Source organism: Pseudopodoces humilis, chromosome 6, assembly GCF_049639895.1.
Source record: "Pseudopodoces humilis isolate 2021_Gansu_Grassland_sample_001 chromosome 6, ASM4963989v1, whole genome shotgun sequence".
Lineage (NCBI taxonomy): Eukaryota > Metazoa > Chordata > Aves > Passeriformes > Paridae > Pseudopodoces > Pseudopodoces humilis.
In genome coordinates, this window is record NC_142205.1 from 70,347,182 (window position 1) to 70,367,548 (window position 20,367).

General features: G+C 42.7%; 1 protein-coding gene across 18 annotated transcripts in view; it reads left to right on the forward strand.

The window, feature by feature from the left end:
• Positions 1-20,367, forward strand: part of ANK2 (ankyrin 2) — a 274,114-nt gene that overhangs the window by 128,609 nt on the left and 125,138 nt on the right. For 8 of the 18 annotated variants that reach the window (XM_088055988.1, XM_088055990.1, XM_088055998.1 and 5 more), the window contains exon 1: positions 18,553-18,803. The exons of 8 other annotated variants lie outside the window; for them this stretch is intronic. In XM_088055988.1, coding sequence (XP_087912114.1) covers positions 18,669-18,803 — 135 coding nt within the window. In that variant the 5' untranslated portion in view covers positions 18,553-18,668. Of the gene's footprint in view, positions 1-18,552; positions 18,804-20,367 lie in introns of those variants that run through there. 2 more of the 18 variants (XM_088055995.1, XM_088056000.1) reach the window with 1 other exon arrangement.

Consider the following 20,367-nt stretch of genomic DNA (forward strand, 5'->3'; position numbering starts at 1 on the left):
GCCAGATCAGTCTATAGTTTCCAAGGACACAGAAAATACAGAAGTGGAGAAAATACTGAAATGAAGGTTCTGTTAATCTTGGCTTTAGGACTGTGGTGCATTGGAAGTGCCTGTGTTAATGCCTTCTCATTGCCATTTCTTTCCTCCCATGTCTGGATTCTCTAGCTTGTGATCTGCATCAACTCATTCCCTGACACTGTGTTTTTATCCATTCTTTATACATTTCTCTGGAAGGAAAAATATCAGGAGGCAATTTCCCCCCCTCACCCCCACCCCACCCCTTTCTGCTACATTGCCTGTAAACACAGATCTTTGTAAAAAGAAAAGCCTAGAATTCAGCCATACAATGTTTGAATTTACAGATCCTTTTGGCAGATCTGTAGAATTCAGAAGCCATCTGTTCCTTTGGCATACCTGGACAGTTTTGAATTTGTTTTCTATTCAGTCTTAGGGCTTTTTCTATTCTCAACTGCATGGCTTAAATAAAATGACAGAGGCCGTTGGATGCCTTTGGGACCTCTGGGTGGGATCTCCATGACTTGTCAAAGGCTCACTTTGTGGAGTTCATTAAGTCACATCCAAATGGTCTTTATCAAAAACCAGGAATGTCATTTCTAATGTATGCAGTGCCTGGATGCTGGGCAGGGCTGCTTGGGGCAGATTGTGATTACTCTCCTAATCCCTTAAATGGGACACTGCAGCATAAGGTAGTTTTTGTGATTACATTTTAGATTGTGGAATCCTCTGCAAAACAGCCTTTTAAAAAAATTGTACTTAATGTGTGGATGTCCTTGCTGGAAGGGCTTTTTTTTTTCTATCTGCCCAGCACCCATCTCAGTTACTTCATTACAGCATGTGTTCTTTTTCCTGATTTTCACAAATCCTATTTCCTCAACATGTTTGATGCAAATGCCTGTTGGACTACTTTAATTAAAGCTGGATAGAATTAATACTGCCCCTTCTGCTATCTCTTTTCCCAGAGTGCTGCATATCCCTGGCTGCAAGCAGGCAGGCTCAGGCCGTGTTCATGTTGGTAATCATGTGTGCTGATGCAGGCTCCTAATCAGATTTTTGGATCCAGGGATCACCAGTGGGCTTTGCTTAGAAAACAGGGAGAACACTTCAGTGTTGTGTGTGTTTCCTCCTTTTTAACATTCAGCCCCTGCTCCTGGCTCCTTTCTACTGCGGCTGTACCTTGCTGTTACATAAACAAGTGCCTGGCTGCACCCTAAACTTGCCTTCAGTCAGATGGTTGGGGGTGGGTCAGGTTGGGCTTTTCCATCCTGCTCCTGCTGCAGGAGACACACAGCAGCACAGGAATGACTTGTTTATGTCTGTATCTCTGCATGCTTGTGCTGTGCAGAAAGCAGGGTGTAGAGCAGATCACATATGTGGGTAAGTAGGCACACCCATCATACACACAGAACAATCCAAATAGAGAATATATGGTACATATAGTATTTTTATTTAGTCATTGATTTAAGTGAGATATGTATTTGTGAGATATTTATGTATCTGTCACTTTAATTCCTGAAGAGCAATAAGTGGTTTTACTGTGAAATGGGATTATCTCCTAGTAGGGGCCCTCCCAGTTTTTGTTGACTTTCTTGGAAAATGGAGGCTAGGAACAAATTAGGTGTGCGGGTCCATAAGAGGCAAAATGCAAATGAAGATGGTTTTGAATGCTCTCAGTACTTAAAATGTTTCTGCATAGGGGAAATCTGGTTTTGTGGTTTGTTTGAAAGGCCTTACACTGCAGTGAGTGGATTTGCCCTAGGAGGGAGATCCATTTTGTTTGTGGAAGGATCATTGGAATGGGGGGAACATGTCAGGTGTCGTGGGCTGTCTTTCCCAACCCTCATTTGGATATGTGCCATGCACCAGTACGTGCCGAGTGCACCAAGCGCTCCTTTGGCCTCGTGATAAAAACTTTTCCTGTGTCCCTGGAACATCCTGATTATGCAAAAGAGGATAAATGAAGGGCCATGGCCTTAACTCTTGCACTCTGGCAGGATGCTGGGCAGCTGTTGGTACCATCCCACCCTTCTCCAAGCTCCCAGGGGTGCCGCAGGGTGTGGGCTCGTAATGCCTGTGCCTCTTGTGTGTTTTGCCGTGTGAGTGTCGCCGGTCGGGGCAGCAGCACCGCAAACCGTGGCTGCAGCCTCTGTGCTGCTGGGGTAGCACCAGAATGTTCTGAGATGTTGTCACAGCAGCAGCAGCGAGCTGCTCACATCGTCTCTTGGCCATCCTTGGTGGTTCTTTAAAGACAAACAGAATTATTCCACGCTCAAAAACAGGGGAAAGGAGTTTGCACGCTGAAGACCTTCTCCTGCATTCTGAGATTGACTCAGCTGATTTTAAAAACCAGTTGACAAAAGGGCAGGTCTGCTTATTTTGCATCCAAGTTGGAAATTTTCCTTTTTATGCAGGTGCAACCTTACCTTGCAATGTGGAAAAAAAGGTGTGCGTAAACATGTTACACAGCAGCCCCCCAACCTTCTGAACAGTTGTGTGAATACCCAAATATATCAAGAGCATTAAAAACCAGGTGCTGAAACAGGAGGTGAGCAGCTCCAAATACATAGATTTCATTGCAGTTTAGGCATGACTAATTCAATTTTAACTAAATTCAGGATATATAAGGGCCAGCTCCACTGGCCTCTCGGTGTCTTTGGAGAGAGCTGCCTGTGGCTCACCCTTTGCAGAGTGAGGAGAGGGAACCGGGGTGATTCCATGATGGTCACTCACTGAGTCAGCAGCAAAGCTGGAATTACAGCTTGGGAATCCAGCTGCCTAGCCCCCGGCTCTATGTAACTCACGCTTGCTTCTCCCTGTCTAAAGTACTTCTCAAAGCAGACACAGCCTCCTGTCTCTGCTTGTGACAAGTGTTGAAAAGATTTTTGGAAACAGACATAAAATAAAATCGCAAATTAAAAAACCTGTTAGAAAAATGGGTTCTGCTGCCAAATGAAACTGGTTTTTGAATGTTAAAGATGTGATAAGCTGATGGCTGTTACCATTTTGCCATCAGTCACGAGGACAGAGTTTGACATCTGGTCTCTATTAGCAGTAGTTGGGTCTTTATGTAGTATTTTTAAAAGGTTTTAAAAACCTTTATACCTTCTTGAAGGCCGTGAGTTCAGCCTTGTTAGCATAAAATGTTCCACAGCATCTGGAATATTCATCACTGTTTGCTAAAAGAGATTGAGAACCAATAGCATCAGGTGAATTTTGTCCTTCCCTTGAAGCCGTAAGCATTGCTGAAGCTCACACCGAGCTACTGCTGGGCAGTATGTGCAGAAGGACAAGGATGGGGGAAGAGTCAACATGCAGTAAGTGGCTTCCATCATGGAGCTGCAGGAGACAGGGAATGAGTTTGCTTTGTTTTACCTCAACAGCAGACCTTGTTTCACATGCCCATCTCCTTTTTTCACAAAAGAAGAAAATGAGACGTCTCAAATTATAGAAAATGTTGTCAGATTTGTCTTAGATCCAGGCCCATTTGAATTTCCAGCAATTTTGCTGGCGAGTGTTTGTCGTTGGGTACGCTGGCTCTGTACCATCCAAAATTCATCCCTTTGGAAAGGGCCAGAGTTCAGTGAGGAAGGAGGACGTGGAGGAACTAAGGAGTACTTGCTGTGCTAGAAAAAGGCATCCCGAGGAGGAGGAAGTCACTCAGAGATCCAGCTCTTTGTTCTTGGTCACTCCTGTGTTGGTTCATGGATGCCAACCACTCTCTCACCTGGTGTGAACCTGCTGTGGGATCCCTGTGGAGTTTGGATCAGGATAAGGAAGGGAAAGAGTCTCTCACTGCTTGACCTCTGTACACTGAAGCTTTCAAGGTTCATTGCAGCTTTAACCTACTGTTCTTTCCTTAGCGCTGAATTTGTCTTGTCTGCTCTGTTGTGTTCGTTGCCTTGGCAAACGTCTCTGTGATTCACTAGAATTTCTAGATGTTTCAAATGCCTCTCCAGCCATGAAAAAAAAATCTTTTTGGTGCTTTATAATGGAGTGTTTGTGTAGGAGGTGCCTATTCCTGATGCCCTTTGAGCATTTTCCTTCTGTATCTCAAGCTTGTATTTTCCTTACAGAGCTATTTCTGGGCATGAAAAGAACACCTCACTAGTTTGCTTCCTTGTGAAATGGAGCTTCTTTAGATGATGTTGCACTTCAGAATAGATGGGGACTTGCTGCTTCATTTTCTCCATGTCCTGTTTGAGGGGTGTGATTTGTGCATGGGCACAAATACACAGTGTTCTGAAACGAAGAAAGATTGATGATCTGTTCTCTTGCTTCTGATGGGAAAGGAGTAATTTTCAAGTTCACATTTTCTCACCTTTATATTGTTATCTAATCATTCCTTGATTTATATGTGGTATTTGACTTAATTTCCTTAGTAGTTTTTGAAACACAAGATTAACTCAATCTTAATAAATCACATGTAGACAGTATTTCAAAACACAGATTGTTTATCTCAGTGTGGTTTTGGTATTGTGGGTGACTGTGCCTCTTCACAAGTTTAAGTTGAATTAATCAATATCTGGAATACTGGAGAAAAGATTGACAGGGTGTGTTGGATCTATTGTGTGACACACTGGACACAGGAGGAGGAAAATATGTTCCTGGAATGCTAAATCCCTTTGCATTGTAAAGCTTGCTGGATGCAACCCAATGTCATGGCAGACACTTTGGATTTTATGGCTGCATGAACTCATTATATGATTGTTTTCGTCAAGTTATGAAAGTGTCCAAAATGCCCAAGTTTCCATCTCTCACTTTGTTTTAATCAGTAAGAAGAACTTCTGCTGAGCTTTTAAAAGAGCAACCCAGAGAGAGGAGAAATGTCAGCACCTACCTACGGTGACTGTCCACCTATCTGCAAATTTAACTTAGCAGGAAGGCTTAAAAACAGTTGAGAGAGCATTTGCACATGGTAGGAAATCATCCCTGATAAAGTTTTCTGGCCTTGGGAGTGGTTTTGTTTGCCTTCTTGTAAAATATTTTGTGTCCTTTAAATTCACAACTTTTCCTGCACCACTGGAAGAATTATTATGTGATGTTTGGTCAGCTTTGTGTTAAGCAATTAAAAAAATGTTTAATGAGGATGTCAGATGTTAAACTGCAGAGTGCTGAGCTTTTTGAAGTCTGGCTTCTGTAATTCAATCCCTCAGGCTTTTCCACTGAACTCCTGGGGAAAGTTTGGCACCCGAAGTGAGAGTGGCATATGAGCTCTGAGTTGATAGTTCGATGGTGAAAGCTGGAGCCATGCCCTGGTGGATGTATTTGCCAATCTATAGCGCATCCAGAGGGTGGGAACAGCGAGGATGGCCCTGAGCGGGGCAGCGCTGCCATTCCCTGAGATGGTGCACCATAGTACAGCTGGCAATCACATGGGTTGTTGTACTTTATTGACTGGCCTCTGCTCACAAAACCTCTGGGTTACCTTTTCAGAATGTAGGTGCTGCTTAAGGTTTTGGGAAAAAGAATTCCCTTTCCCTGGATCAGTCTCAAGCAGCTCCTTTTGTGAGCTCGTAGTGCTGGTAGTTTTGTTTGAATGTCTGATGAACTCTTCCTTACTTAACTACATCCTGATGAATGTGCCTGTTAGCAACCTATCCTTTTAGCCCTAGACAGCTAAAATCAATATTTTTTTCCTGTTCAGTCCAAGTGGTTGTCCAGGTAGGATTAGATATTCCCCACTTTTACACAGTTATATATAGTATTGGAGCATATAATACGAATTACTGGAATCTGACAAATATAATTAAGTGAATTTCGGGTGGTTCACAGACTTGGTGCTGTTTAAGGGTTTTCTCTTGCCAATTATTTATGAAAGTTCCATATATTGCAAATAGATTTAGTGTGTTACTTGGAGTTTTTCAGAGTTTGCTTCAAAACCATGTAAACACTCATTCCTATGCTAAGACATCCCATTTACAGATCAGTACAGATTAATTGCTAGCTGCCCTTTTGCAGGTGACTGAAAACAAGGGCTGCAATTAAATGATGTTTGTAGTTACCTTCTGTTTGTTGATGCTAATGAAGGATTTAGCATGTTAACCTACCCAAAATCTAGCAGGTTCATTAGCTCCTTAGAGCATTGTAAAAGAGACATTTTAGGCAAGGGAGCCTAAGTAGGTTTCAGAGTATACATTTCTGTTTAAGGTCAGCTTTTTGTCCTCTAGCACAATCTTTTCCTGATGAAGATAGGAATGAAGAGAAGGAGAAAAGGGAGGGAAGTAACACAAGATTTAAAAAGTTACCCTGTTTGCCTGTGTTCTGAAACAGCCCAGTGAGACTGACTGTCTGGGTCAGGAAAAACTCACAGTGTTTCATATTTAGCAGATATTAATGTGGTGTTGTTCTTGTACGTGTCCTGAGAAGAGGGGTGTGGATTTCTTTTGGCCTGATAATTTAGATCTGCCTTCTCTTCATTCCTGTATATAAAATAAGGCAGCATTGACAAGTGGTGTTCACCCAAAATGAGTGTAGCTCTTATTTCCCCAGGCTGGTAGAAAATGATTTCAGCCGATAGAACCATAACTACAAGCCTTTCTAAGCTGTTTTAGGCTGAATAATTTAAGCTTACTTTAAATTATTTACTCCTTCTGGCCTGTGCTATGCCAGGATGTCCAACAGAGACGTGTCACTGCTCAAAACCAGTGAGGCTGACAGTGCAACAGGAGACTCGAGCAGACAAAAGCCACTTCGTGCCTCGCTGCTCAGGCCATGATTTACTGGGGACTGCCTGGAGACCCACTTGAGCCTTCTTGTTCCCCTGCTTCATTTCTTTTTAAAGGCACCAGTGCAGCAGGGAGAGAAGAAATCACGTGTGTTGTGTTGATTATAGTCTCACTGCTGAAGCAAGAGGAGGCAGTAACTAAGATTTCCCAAAAGGCCCCCATATGTGAATGGAGAATAGTTAAGCTCAGCAAATCTTTTCTATTTTTGCTGATGATCAACATGGGGCTGGACATCAGAGCTGCCTGAAGGAAAGGAATCATTGCTGCCATCCTCATTTCTAGGCCAGGGAGACTCAGTTCCGCTTAGATAAATCAGGTAACAGTGCAAGTTATCTCTGTTTTAGCCTCTCCGCAGGCTGTCCGTGGATTTAATATTAGCTCTGTTTAGTTACTATCAGGAGTCATGGAATCACTGAATGGTTTGAGTTGGAAGGCTCCTTAAGGCAGGGGCCCCTTCCACTGTCCCTGAGTGCTCAGGGCCCCATCCAGTCTGGCCTTGGACACTTCCAGGGATGAAGCACCCACAGCTTCTCTGGGCAATCTGTGCTGGTGCCTCCCCACCCTCACAGGGAAGAATTTCTCACCAATATTCTATCTGGCCCTACCCTCATTCAGTGTGAAGCTGTTGCCTCTTGTTACTGAAGCAACACTGCTGCATTATATATACATTGAACCTCAAAACTTGATGTAACAGCAAAAGGAAAACCAGTCATTTTCCAAATGATGCCTATTTCTCTTTATGGAAAAGCTTATGAATAGATAACTTGTGAAAATGTTTTGGTACAGTGCTATGACTTAGCAGGATGAATTGAGTAAAATCTAAAATGCTGATGTGAGCCTTAAACTGCCATGGCAAGCTACTTTGTGCAGAGCTGGGTGGCTTTCATGAGCACGGATTCGTTTTGCAAAATTTGACATTTGCTGGAGACAGAAAGCGATACAGATTTTTAAAAAAATAAATATTTTGACTGGTCAGTTCAACTGCTGTGATCGCAGCAGAATTTTCCTGAGGAAATGCACAGAGCCTCCATAGCAACTAGATGAGACGTGTGCTATATTCTCCATGCTGCTGCTGTGTTTTCCTGGGAGAATCCAGCCATCCCCCACTGCCCCCACAGCCACGGCGTCTGTGCTGCGCAGCATAACTGTGCTTGGCGAATGGCTGCTGCAGCCACTGGCCACTGACTGCATCAGGGGTATTTTTAGGATCATGAAAAAATCCCCCAAGTTGTATTTTTTTTTTCCCTTTTGTTGATTATGACAAGGACAGCAGAAAGCCTGCAGTGTTGTCTGAAGGGTAGATAAACCACTGAGCCACACCTTTGGTAAGAATTGATTTCCTGACCTCTCCTTTCCTGGGATGCAGGTATTAGCACTAGGTCCTTTAACAGAGCTGTGTGCACCTTCAAGTGGCGCAGGGTATTAGCCTGGTGAACGATGAGGCCCTAGAAAAGGTTTCCCAAAGCAGCAAAATCAGAAATAATTAATAGCTGTGCCCAGAGCCAGCTCTGCATTGCAGCACGAGTTCTCCCAAGCTTAAGGAAGTACGTGCTTGGCTGCCTTCCCTGGATTTCTAAGGAAGCCTAGCACTTAACCTGTTTGGTGTAGGATTTGGTGATGCTCCCCGTGCCTGCGGGGTGGCACTGCCGATGGCACCGCGGTACCGGCGGGATACGGCTCCCTGCAGATCCAGCACTGGGCTCCTGCGTCCCTCCCAGTTCCGTGGGGGATTTGTCCCTGCAGATGTGGAACAGAACTCTGACACCAACCTGTAGTGTGTTTGCTCTGAGCAATGCCTGGAAATTCATTAAAACAGAGGAGCGAACGAAATTGTCTGAGGGCAGCTTAGGAGGAACCAAAGTCCTGCCACAGCTGATGAATATGCAGGTGGTTGAAAAGGTTAATTAACGCCAGGTTTCGCTTTATTGCAGTTTAGTCATTTTGTACATCATCTGGCTGGATTTAGCAGCACACATTCCATTATTTTGGGCAATAAACCATCATTATGTTGTAGTCTCTGCATAGTTGTAGTAATGATCATTGGCCCAGAAGCGTGAAACAGAGGAAGGAGTATTTTATCCTTTTTAAACTAACTTCAATATGCAAACTTAATGACACAAAAGCAGGAGGCTTGAGAGGAAACAGCCTCCTTCTGGAAGAGGTGTTCGAAATGGACAAGGATAATTTAGAGATAAGGAACTGTAATTAAAGGTTATAAAGGAATACTTGGTTTTATAATACTGTATATTATCATGTTAACTCTGAATATAATAACTTAACCCTGAAAGATTTGCCAATGATTTCAAGAGATTTAGATGTTTTCCAGATGATTTCAACCAGGAGATAATTCACCTCCTATTATGTAACCATCTTAGTGATTTATATTTTTCAACGTAATTTTTAAACACGTGTGCACTTTCTGTAATATAGCTCTGTGATTGAAGGACAGATTATTTATGGTGGAAAAGAATGTCACACAAATGTACCTTGAGGTCCAAAATGTTCTTTACATAATTCTTATGTTCTGTGTCCCCTCCTGTTCAAATCACCCTGTTGTTGGCACGAGGAGAACCTTGCTGTTCTGACACTATTTATAAATTTAATACCCATCTAAAAATAATGATGAAAATAAATAGAGAAGCAGAAAGCACTGGAAAATCACAAACTGAATTGGAGAGAAATTTGCCAAGGCAGAGGGGTAAAATGAAGGTGGTTTTTCCCAACACCTGTAACTCCTAGAGATGTCCACATGCATTTTGCAGAACAAGCATGCTTCCTTGCAAAGCATCCCGCGCACTTCTAGCTCATCTGAACATAAGTTCTGGGTATTCTTCTCTGGTTTTACTTTTGACAGTGATTTGCATCAGTTGAGGTTCTTCCAATCAGTGATCCTTTCAGTTCAGAAAGGACTATCTGCAACATGTTTTTATCCTGTAATCTCCTATTACTTTTTAATATATGGAACTAATAGTAATGCCTTGAGATGATTATGACAGAAGCTTGGTGGAACTTTAGTCCCCTCAGAGTCTGTGGAGGTGGGAGACCCCTGTTGTCAATGAAAAACACGATCAGAGAATGAACAAAAGTCTTCCCATCCCAAGTGCTGCTTCAGGGCATCAGTGTCTTTATCTTGGATATTTGTGAAAGTGCTCAAAAACTAAAAATAGATGTTTTCCTGCTGTGTAAAGACAGTGCAGCATCAAGTGGTGGTTCCTGATTAGGCAAGAAAGAGTCCAAGTTTTGCCCTGTAGGAGTTGTCAGACACTGGATCAGACTGCCCAGGGCAGTGGTGGAGTCACCATCCCTGGAGGGATTTGAAAGATGTGTGGATGTGGCACTTGGGAATATGGGATAGCGGTGGCTTGGCAGTGCTGGGGGAACACTTGGATCTTGTCCATCCTAAATGATTCCATGATTCTGTGGCTGATCAATGAGGCTGTGGGTTGTAGAGAATCTGGCTGACAGAACTGCCACGGGGTTTATTTTCTTTGATTTTTGTCCTTGACAGTCCTTTAGTGCTGGAGGGAGTTGGAGCAGTGAGAGAGAGACAGGACCTCCTGGCCCGGGATAAACTGATCCTAATGTGATCCAAAGGCAAAGATCAGGCTCACTTCAGTGGGTGCTAGAGCAGGCTCATGGAGAATGGATAAGAATAGACAAATACTCATTTAATCAGACAGCTGCTTCCCATGTGGTGTTGATAGCTCCCCATAAATGAGTCATCTCTGCAGTAATAAAGAATTTCATTTGTCACTGTGAATGCAGCAGGACTTTTGGAACCCTCGCATAGGACCTGAGGTCTTTTCCTTAATATTCATTTGGCCTGGGAAATGCTAGCCTCTTCAAGTAGTTTATTATACAAAATGCCTTTATTTTAGAGTATCATTGCTTAATAGATGTGCTTTTCCTTGTCTTGGGGGCTTGGCTATTGTTTAGCTTACAAATTCCCTTTTTTTCTCCCTATAGTTTTTACTCATTCTGAGCGTAAATTGCGAATTCAGATGGGAATTATAGTCAAGCTGGTGCAGTCCTGAGATGTGGGGCTTTGTCAGTGGCTGCCCTCATGACCTCAGGCTGAAATATTTACATGTACTCTTCCAGTCCATCAGTGCTGAATTGCATTATCATATGACTGCTTTATAGCCATTTGTAGCTCAAATACAGAACACACTTTGCCGTTCTTCCGAAAGACCATCTGGATCAAGTTCTAAAGCTACAAGTTTTGTAGGAAAGAATCAATTTGGTGCTGCATTCCACAAAATAATCTTGGTTGGGAATCTTGGTTTGTCTTCCCTGTTTTTCATAATGATTTGTTTACTGTAGAACAGACTAAGGAGAAGTTCAGCAATTTTTTTTTTCTGTTGTTGAGCACTTAAATAAAGAAGTCCATGGGCCTTCCCAGCTCAGGCTGGTTGTAGGAGGAAGTTATGCTCTCAGAAAGGAAGGGTAACAGGAGGCAGGTCCAGATAAACTGGAGTCTATATCTGACCTTTCCTGTTACCAAATAGAAAATATATGAATTTTCCATTCCATGTAACTCAAATTTTATAAATTTTTGTCTCAGTTGGTGTTGGGAAGATGCTGTCAGGGAGCAAAGATGGAAATCCAGTATTGAGAGAAGGTGTCAGAGAAGAGAGTGGTTTGTGGAAGTTGTGGCCTGTTTTCCTTGTCACCACTTGCCCTGGGGCCAAATTTTGGTGTTGGGCCCTGAAACCCAAATAAATGAGCTGTAAGAGTGAGGCTGGCAAGAAGTAATGCAGATGGGGGAAGGTGCTCCCAGCTGGAAGAGGGCTGGATGTCATGAGGGATGTAATTCTCTGATGCTCATTTGGGTTTTCCTGCCTGGGCTCTGTCCACGTGGGAGTCTTGGGAATTTGTTAAGAGTGGGTGGGGGAGTGGTCATGGCCAAGGGTTCTCTGAGTTCTTGGGACACTGTGGAGTGTAAAGGAGAATTCATTAGCATAATGTATTTGGTAATGATCAACTGCTACAGTTATAATGTAGTATAAAATTTCAAATAAATGCTCTAGCCCTTTTCTTGCCATAAAATTTTTAAACCAAAACCACAGGCTTTTTATGTGAGATGATTTAGTAAATTTTTCTGTTTCTTGCTGGCAGTAAATCTGTGGGTTTATGGATGTCTGGGATTTTTGCTGGTTTGTCTATTGTAACTGATGTCCTTTAATGGACCTTACTAGCACCTAATTTTGGTTCTTATGTAATTATGCTTTTCTTAAAATTTCATTATTGGGTTTTGTGAGAAACCGGTTTTTTGCATGGATCTGTTCATGCTGCATGTTCCTTTCCATAGCTCATGGCTTCCAGGCAAGCCAGATGAGTACTGCTCATTTGTTATCTGTGTCTTCAGAGATACCAGACAGAGAAGGGGGTAATTTCTTTTTACAGTACAGTTTAAATTTGGGTTTCTGCTGCTCCCTCGGGGCAGTTTTTGTGTGAATCCCATCTGCTGGGGTGCTACTGAGAACTGCAGAGAACCTGTGAAGCTCCTCCTCTTTGAGTTCAGAAGTTTGGGTTTTGTTGTTTTTTTTTTTTTTTTGTGAAAGGTGTTCTGTTCCATGCTTCCCTCAATTTTCTAATGTCTTATCTTCAAAACTAATGTTCACTGGATTATCTGTTTCTTGTATGTTTATTTCTCATAAGAATATGAAGTTCTTAAAACCTTGGTTATTTTGCCTCAAACAGCCGCAGGATGTGCACCATTAATGTGCATCTCACAATATCATGAGTTAGGAATGGCAAGAAGAAGATATGACAGCATTCTTAGGATTTCCCTGGAAATAAACTGCTCAGTTCTGCCACTGTGCCTTCCTTGGCTCTCTTTGGTTACAACGAGCTCATCCCAATAACCTTTGGTGTTACTACTAACTTTATGGAGGTGATCTGTTTTTTTTTTCCTGGGGTGACAGGCCTTAAGAAGCTGATGAATGATGTGAAGCTGTGTTTTCAATCCCAAGATCTCAAATTGTCTATTTAGAACTGCGTGTATGGCTGTGATAATGAAGTTCAGTCACTTGCTCAGCAGACTTACTTGCTTTTCACGCTATCCAAACGCCCTCGTTTGGATGATTTATGTAACTATAAGGCACAAATTGCTTGCTTACAGAAACAAAAATTCTTGATTGTACTCTGCTAGAACCCTTTTGATCATAGGGAATTGCTTTTGGAAGATTGTCATCTTTTCTTTATCGTCTACTGCAACTCTGTCAGTGCAGGGAAAGGCAAAATATTAGACAGGAGTGATAGAAACCCAAGCTTTCAAGTACTGTTTGTTGACATGTGATGAATAGAGCACATAATTTTCCCTTTCATGACTCACTTTTTCTTCAAAAATTGGGAAGATAAACCCTTTGGAGCTTTGGATGTGTGTTCACGTGCACCAGAGCCTTGTTAAAGGCAGAGACTCGGAGTCAGTAACACTGGATTCTGTTTTGTTTTTTAAAGTAGCTGCCAGTGCGCTTATCCAAGCACATAAAATGCAGCTATAATATTGAAGAATAGAAAAGATGCAGTTTTTATGGCTGTAGTTCAATGAAATGTGGGTGCACTTGGCATGGCCAGGTTGTTTTAAGCATTGATACAGGTATATTCAGTGTGCATTAACTCATGTTGGTGTGGGAATTGTGGACATTAGGTTTCGTTTCTTTGCAGTGATATTTTCTTTATGTTTCTCATTTAAGCATCAAGAGAAAATCATTAAAACAAATGGCTTCATAGTCAAGAGATAAGGATTTTCTAATGCAGATTAACTCCTGTTTCTGACAGAAGTGTTTAATGGGGCCCAAAATAAGACAGGCACAAGGTGCAAAATAAGAGAGAAACCGAGTAAGTGAACCTTGGGTTTTCACTTAAGAACCTGTGATGAACCATTTTGTATCATTTACCATCACTGATGTACCATTGCAGCAGCCTTTAGTACAATGCAAGAGAAAAAGCTAAAATCAGGGGCACAATGCTAACCAAAAGTATGTAATTCTTTGAGGATTCTTGGGAATACGCTCTTTACCAAAGGCAAGATGATATATTTGGCATTGTTACTTCATTTCTCATTGAACTAATTGGTTCAACTACAGTAAAGCAAATGATGCAACACGTGGCAAACTTTATACCTTGTATTCCTATGTATATGAGGCAAACTGTCTTTTATGTGTTTTATATGGAATGTAAAACATTCCATATAAAACAAACTGATTTTCTATCAAAATAGGCAATATTTGGTCTTGAAATGGTGTCAAATTCATAGGAAATGCAACAGAAGTGAGGACTTGAGAACCCTCTGCATTTCAGAAACAGCAGATTAGGAGACTTGGAGTTTTCAGAATCAGCAGAGAGCTCCTGCTGATGTATTCAGAAGGGAAAATGGGATGATTCTGTTGCAGAAGAGAATTGAGGCCTTACTTGATATTCCAAATTCAGAATGTGATAGCTTCACAATAGCCTCAAGATGGTTTAAAGCAGAATTAGTATCCAGCCTGTGTTAAGGAAGAAAAATCAGAGCTAATAAAGGGCCAGAGATTTGGTTTAGATTTAGAGTGATACAAATAGGCACCAATTAGAGCTTAGTGCCACAGGAGGATATAAAAACCATGAAGTTCTCAAAAAATGCCTTAGTTCTGTCAAGATGAAAAAAAAAAAGGTATTTTAGGCACGAGAAGTGATAATTTACTTTATAGCTGTGTTGGCATGGGTGGACCAGAACTGCATCTTAACCCTTTACTCTCAGGGTATTTTCAAATAGATCTCCTTGCATTGATTTTTAGTTTTGTGATTAGTCAACAATCCCTGTAGGATTTCCCTCGTGTTACTTCATTGCCCATGAGGTGGAACCAAGGCTGAGAGAGAAAAGAAATAACAACTGCAATTTTTTATGAGAAAAATAGGTGATAAATAAACTGCTGTGCCCATGAGGGCATCTCTATGAAATCTGGGGATGTTTTTACCTTCTTGTGCTACGCCTGTCGTCCAAAAGCTCCTGTATATGCAAAGAAAGGATGTGTTTTCTCTGTGGAATGATGGAAGGTCAGGTGCCTTTTTGCATATGTTTTGTACTTGCCTATCCACCAAAGAATTTTTTCAGCATCTGTAGGTGCAGTGATTAAACCTCAGGTTGTCTCTTTCCCTTATTTCATAGTGGCTCAAATATACATGGTGTCACTTGGATTAAGAGCTGTCCAGAGGGGATCATTAGGCTTAATGTGTCAAATGATTCACCATCAAAAGCAGAGCAAGTCCTCTTTAAAATGGCTCAAAATAGATTTTTGCAATTGATTGGACTCAAAATTTTTAAGCTGAAGAGGATTTTTTTGCGAGGTTCTCTGGAGCAGACAATGGCCCCTTTGTAAAGGCTGCTTAGGCTTTGGGAATTGCTTATTGTGGTCTCTGTGACCAGAGGAAGAAAAGGCTGAATTTTTGGGAAATAGTGATCTCATCAGTGTCATTATTGTAAAGCATAAAGGGGGACATAAATGATATAAAGTTATGATTCATCAGAGTTTATAGTCTACATGAGCTCAACATCTGACCCAAAATAATAGCTAGAAGCAAGTCAGCTGTATTTTATTTGACCTTCCCATAGAAAAAATCCCCAGGAATGAAAGATTTTGCATTTAGGAATAATTTCAAAGTTCAGGGGATCTCCTAGAAGTATGTAGGTCCCAGCGCAGTCTCTTTTCTCTCTCTATTTTATTTTTTAAATTACTGTGTTTAACCATAAAAGTGTCATGGGAAATGGCTCTTTGGGGAGAGATTTAAAAATAATAAAAGTGGGGATTTATTTTGCTAACAATTGTTATTTGCCTTGATACTTGGAACTCTTCCTCTCTTCATTATCCCCTTTTTTCCCTTTTATTTATTTTCTTTTTTTTTTCCAGCGCTAAGTGCTATTGCAGTGCCTCCTGAATTGTCATTTTGGTTACGCTAATTGAAGCATCTGCTGACAGCTAAGCTTTAACAGTAATGACAAAAAATGGATAAAGAAGCTGTTTTCCAGGCAGCAGAGCAGTTTTGCTGCTGTTGCTGCCTACCTGGGTGTGTATGACTGTCCTTAGTCCTGTTTCATCTTACAATACTCAAGCTTTTGCCATTCCTGGCCTGTGGAATAGTACCCCATCAAATCAAGTATCCCTCCGGAGATGAGCTTACGGCTTGGATTTCGCTGCTTCTCACTTGTTAGTCTTTGAGGTCTTGGCTGGGATTTTGCAAGTCAGTCGCTGCTTTTTTTGATGGCCTGTACTAACAAACTGAGACTATCTAGCCATTGCAACATTTACTATGAGAATCCTTGGGGAAAGTTGCAATTCCCAAAAGTTTGCTGAGGGCTTTATTGGTTTGTGTTGCCCCAAGGCTGAAGATTGTAGGTGCTGCAGGCTTAGAAACAATCAGGGAAGAAACCAGAATGTTTCCCCCATTTGGGGAGAAATGAGGGACCCTGCCTTGGTATCAGTTTTTTAATACATGGGATACTCTGCTCTCCTTCTTTGCAGGCACTTTAAATTTAGTTTCTGAAGGTTTCCTACATAAGGGAATAATTGAGGTTTGGAGCTGGTGCTGTGGCAAGGTCTGTTGGGCTACTAAAGAGAACTGAGGTGCTTTGGCATGAGCTCTGTGCCTGCAAGCTGTGCCTCTGGGTTTGGTTTCTTCACTGCTGCCCGCTGGGGTGGATGTGCAGCTCTAACCGGACAGCAGAGAGCATGGGAATGCAGAGCTACAGCAACATGTTCCCCCACAAAGGCTCTGAACCCTCCAACATGTGTGTTGTTAGGATACAGTGCCCCAAGTCTGGCAGGACGTGAACCCTAGGATGTGAAGGATGTTTGCCTTCTGAGTAATTTGCCCTAAAGTCTTGGGGCCGCTTGGGCAAACAACAGGAATATTGTTGAAAGGCTCTGGCAGAAGGCTTCTCCCTTGCACTCCCTCTGATGGCTACACAGATTGGAGCTTTCCACAACAAGGGGGGGAAAAAAAAAGACTCAGGAATGCCTCTTAATCAAGTTTGGCTGCCCTTTCCCCCTGAGGGGTGCCTTGTGTTTTCCAGTAAGTTACTTGCATATTAAATAGTTTGCTCTATCCAAGGATTTGTAGTTGCAGTTTGTGTTGGAATCTTGGTTGGATGAACTTTGTTCGAGTCAAGCGTTTGGTGGGATTCCTTCTTGTCCTTTTATTTTGATAACTGAACTAAGAAGTTCTGGCAGTGTGTACGTGCCTTACTGCTGTCACAGGGTAATGCTCTGGAAGAGCTGAAGGAAATTGTTATCAGTTAATTATGGGCAAGTGAGCCTTGCATGAACATTCTGAAACATTTGCCAAGTGCTGGCAAAAATGTCGAAAAGGCAAAAGCAACAATTTAGCTAGTCTGTGATGTGTCTGTCCAGCCAGTATCCATCACAGCACTTGAGGGATCCATCCTTGGGCATTCATCAGCAAGGAAAAATTACAGAGCCACTTAAAATCTCCTCAGGATAATTAGCAAAAAAGAGAACCCTGTGCCCATCAATAACCCCTAATGGGGGCTGGGGGTCTCTTGGGTCATAAATGGTGCTGCTGTGAAGGGGAACTGGGTGGGAGTCAACTGGATGCCAAGGAGCGCTGCCTGCTGACTTGTGCTGCCATACTGGCAATGGATTGAAACCCCAAAGGGAAAAAAGTTGGCTGGTTATTGCAATCCTTTGAGGATCTCTCTTTTTCTGAGAAATTTGAGGCTTAAATTTTCAAATACATGCCACACTCTGCTCGGGTTGGATCTGCAGGACTTTGGTATCTACAGACACTTTGTCCCCACCACCTCTGCTACCCCCAGCTGGTTGTGTTTGAAAACTGCCAATTAATTCTCAACTACCTTCTCCTTTTTTGTTTTGTTTTGTTTGGGTTTTGGTGGTGTGGTTTGCTTTGGTGTCAGTGTTTTTTAATTCTGCACTGAGCCTCTTCTGCATAGTGAGTAGATTCCAACATGCAGTCCTGAACATTGTTTTTATCCTAATGGGTGTAGTTATGATAAGTAACTCCAACCTAAAGTGAATCTTCTTATTCTCAGTTCTGGTGGGCTTGTTCTTATATTCCCTTTTTTATTTATTTTTTTAAACTTCTTTTCTTGCCTTGGTTTTCAATCATAACTATTCTAGCTAAAATAATAACAGTGACCCTAAACCGAATTAACAATAAAAATCCCAAACAAGAACAAACATGTCACAGACAAGAGCAGAAATGATCTAGCATCAGATATTGTCCTTTTTGGATACATTTGAGCTCATCTGAAATCATACCCGGGGGACGTATCAATCCAAAGCAAGCTCATCACAGTTATTGGCTACATAAACATGAAATACCATGTGAATCACCGAAATGAAATCGTCGTGAAATCTGTGCTCACACGCTTTGTCTGGGTTTGTAAATATCAAGTAGATGTTGAATAACAGACTTGAATAAATCACATTTTTGAGTTAAAAACTCAGAAGGCATTTAGCAACACTCTGAAATTCGCTACTTTATGTAAGCACAGCGAGACCGAGCAGAGCAGGGGAAAAAATCAAAACATTGAAAGGCACGCAAGCGGGTAACTCAATAACCCGTGTGTGTAGGGCATTCCGCCCGGTGGGACTTTAACTTTGCGAGCTGGGCCGGCCGGCTCCGTGCTGGAGAGCCGTCCCCCGGCCCACCCCACGCCATTGACATGCATAGCTGGCCTGGTAGGTGTAAAAATAGCCGGGCAGCGCCTGAATTGGAAATGGTCACCGAGCGCTGCCCGCAGTTGCCGGGGTTTCGGGTTCTCCGGGATACGGGACGGCTCGGGGAAGGCAGCCCGGGAGCGGTGGCCGGGGAGCGGAGCACAGGCAGGACCCTGCTCCCGGCCGGGCACCTGTCCTGCGGGAGCGCTGGGCACCCCCTGCCCTGCAAGGGAGCAGGAGAACTGATATGGGCAATGCGCCGATTTGCCAGGCTTGTCATTCAGAGAAAGGCTTAAGGACGCAAGGGCACATACAGGATTTGGATAGAACTCCTGATTATTATGGATACAACAGTGAAGAAAGTAAAGAGCCTGAAGCCCTGGTAAGTTTTGGCTGAAGAAAACAGGAATCGCAGGGAAAAATTCAGATGAGGGTTGTGCATGTTGCACTTGCAGAGGATCTCTTTGCTCAGAACCTTACTGGGTAGCTTGCACGAGTGAGGGATCTGCTGAACATGTCCATGCTGAGGCTTTGCTTTGCTGCCCTGACTGTGATTAAAAAGCCGCTGTCGCTGAGCCGTGCAGTGGCTTCAAAGCAATTGCCAGCTACAGAAGGTTGAGGTATGTGAAGAGAGAAAGCCATGGGTGAAACAAGCCCTGCAATGAATGGATGTTATCCAGTTATCCTGGTTTGCACAACTGCTAGGAGTGACCCTGTATTGATCATTCTCCCGACTGGAACTCAGTAGTTCACTTTTGAGCTGCTGCCTGCCCCGTACGTGATGTTGTTTTCCGTGTGCAGTCGAGACAGAGCCGCGCAGATCCTAATGCAGATGAGGGTTGCAGCGTGTGGGACCAGGCACAGGCAAGGGGGTCACGCTCATGGCAGTCATGGCAGCATTTGTGCAGCAAACCAGAAGAAAATCTATAAGATGTGAATACTTGTATAGTGTCTATGGCAAATGAAGTGTCTCTTCTCTCTTCTTTCCCTTTATTTCTCGTTCTGTTTGAGAAATTCATTAAGTGGTTATTTCATTCAAAATTGGCAATGGAACTATATTGTGTCAAAACTTTTGGCAGAACAGGAAGATCAGTAAACCTTCAGTGTCAGTATATCCAACTCTTACGTTCTCTACAATTGATGTCTGCTAAAACTGATGCTTTGCACATGCCTCAGTTACTGCAGTGCAGCAGAGAATAGGTGAGCTGAGTCCCAGCGCTTGTAGGGGAAGAGGAGACCCGAGGCACTCCCAGCAGCAGCTCACAAGGGGTTTGGCATTGTCCTAGAAAACACTTTTGATGCTTTCTTGGCTTTCTGGTAGCACATTTACTTGGCTGGATTTTTCTGGTGGGTTTTATGTTGTATTTCACTGACAACACAGCTGGACCTGTTCTTTGTAGAGTCACAAAATGGTTTGGGTTGGAAGGGACCTTAAAGATCATCTATCTCCAAACCCTCTGAAATACAACTTTCTTCAAGCTAAAACATGAAAGTAACCTACTTCTTTGAGCATGCAGACAAGTTTTTTCTCTCCTACCAAGCAGTTTTTGGTTGAATTAACAATCAATCTCTAGTGTTTGTGATGGGAAACACGCAGTCAGGGGGAGGGACAGTGGGATTCCTTGGGCTGTGGGGGAGGATGGGCCTGCTTCCTCTGCCCAGGGTGGTTTCACTGGGCATTAGAGGATCTCCCTGAAGCTGTTAACAAAGGTATGGAAGGCCCTGTGACACAAATAAGCAAAGTGAAACAGCTCTCCCGGCACGTCCCGTCTGTGAGCTGCCCTTCAGCATAAGGTCAGCCCTCAGAGGAGGCAGGAGTGAGCAGCATGTGATCTTTGAGGCTTCTTTTCCTTTTCATTTTTCTGGATACTTTTAATTCAGCCTACACAGCTTTTCATAGCAGGCAGAGATCAGGCACTTTGATAATGTCTTTGATGTGTTCGATC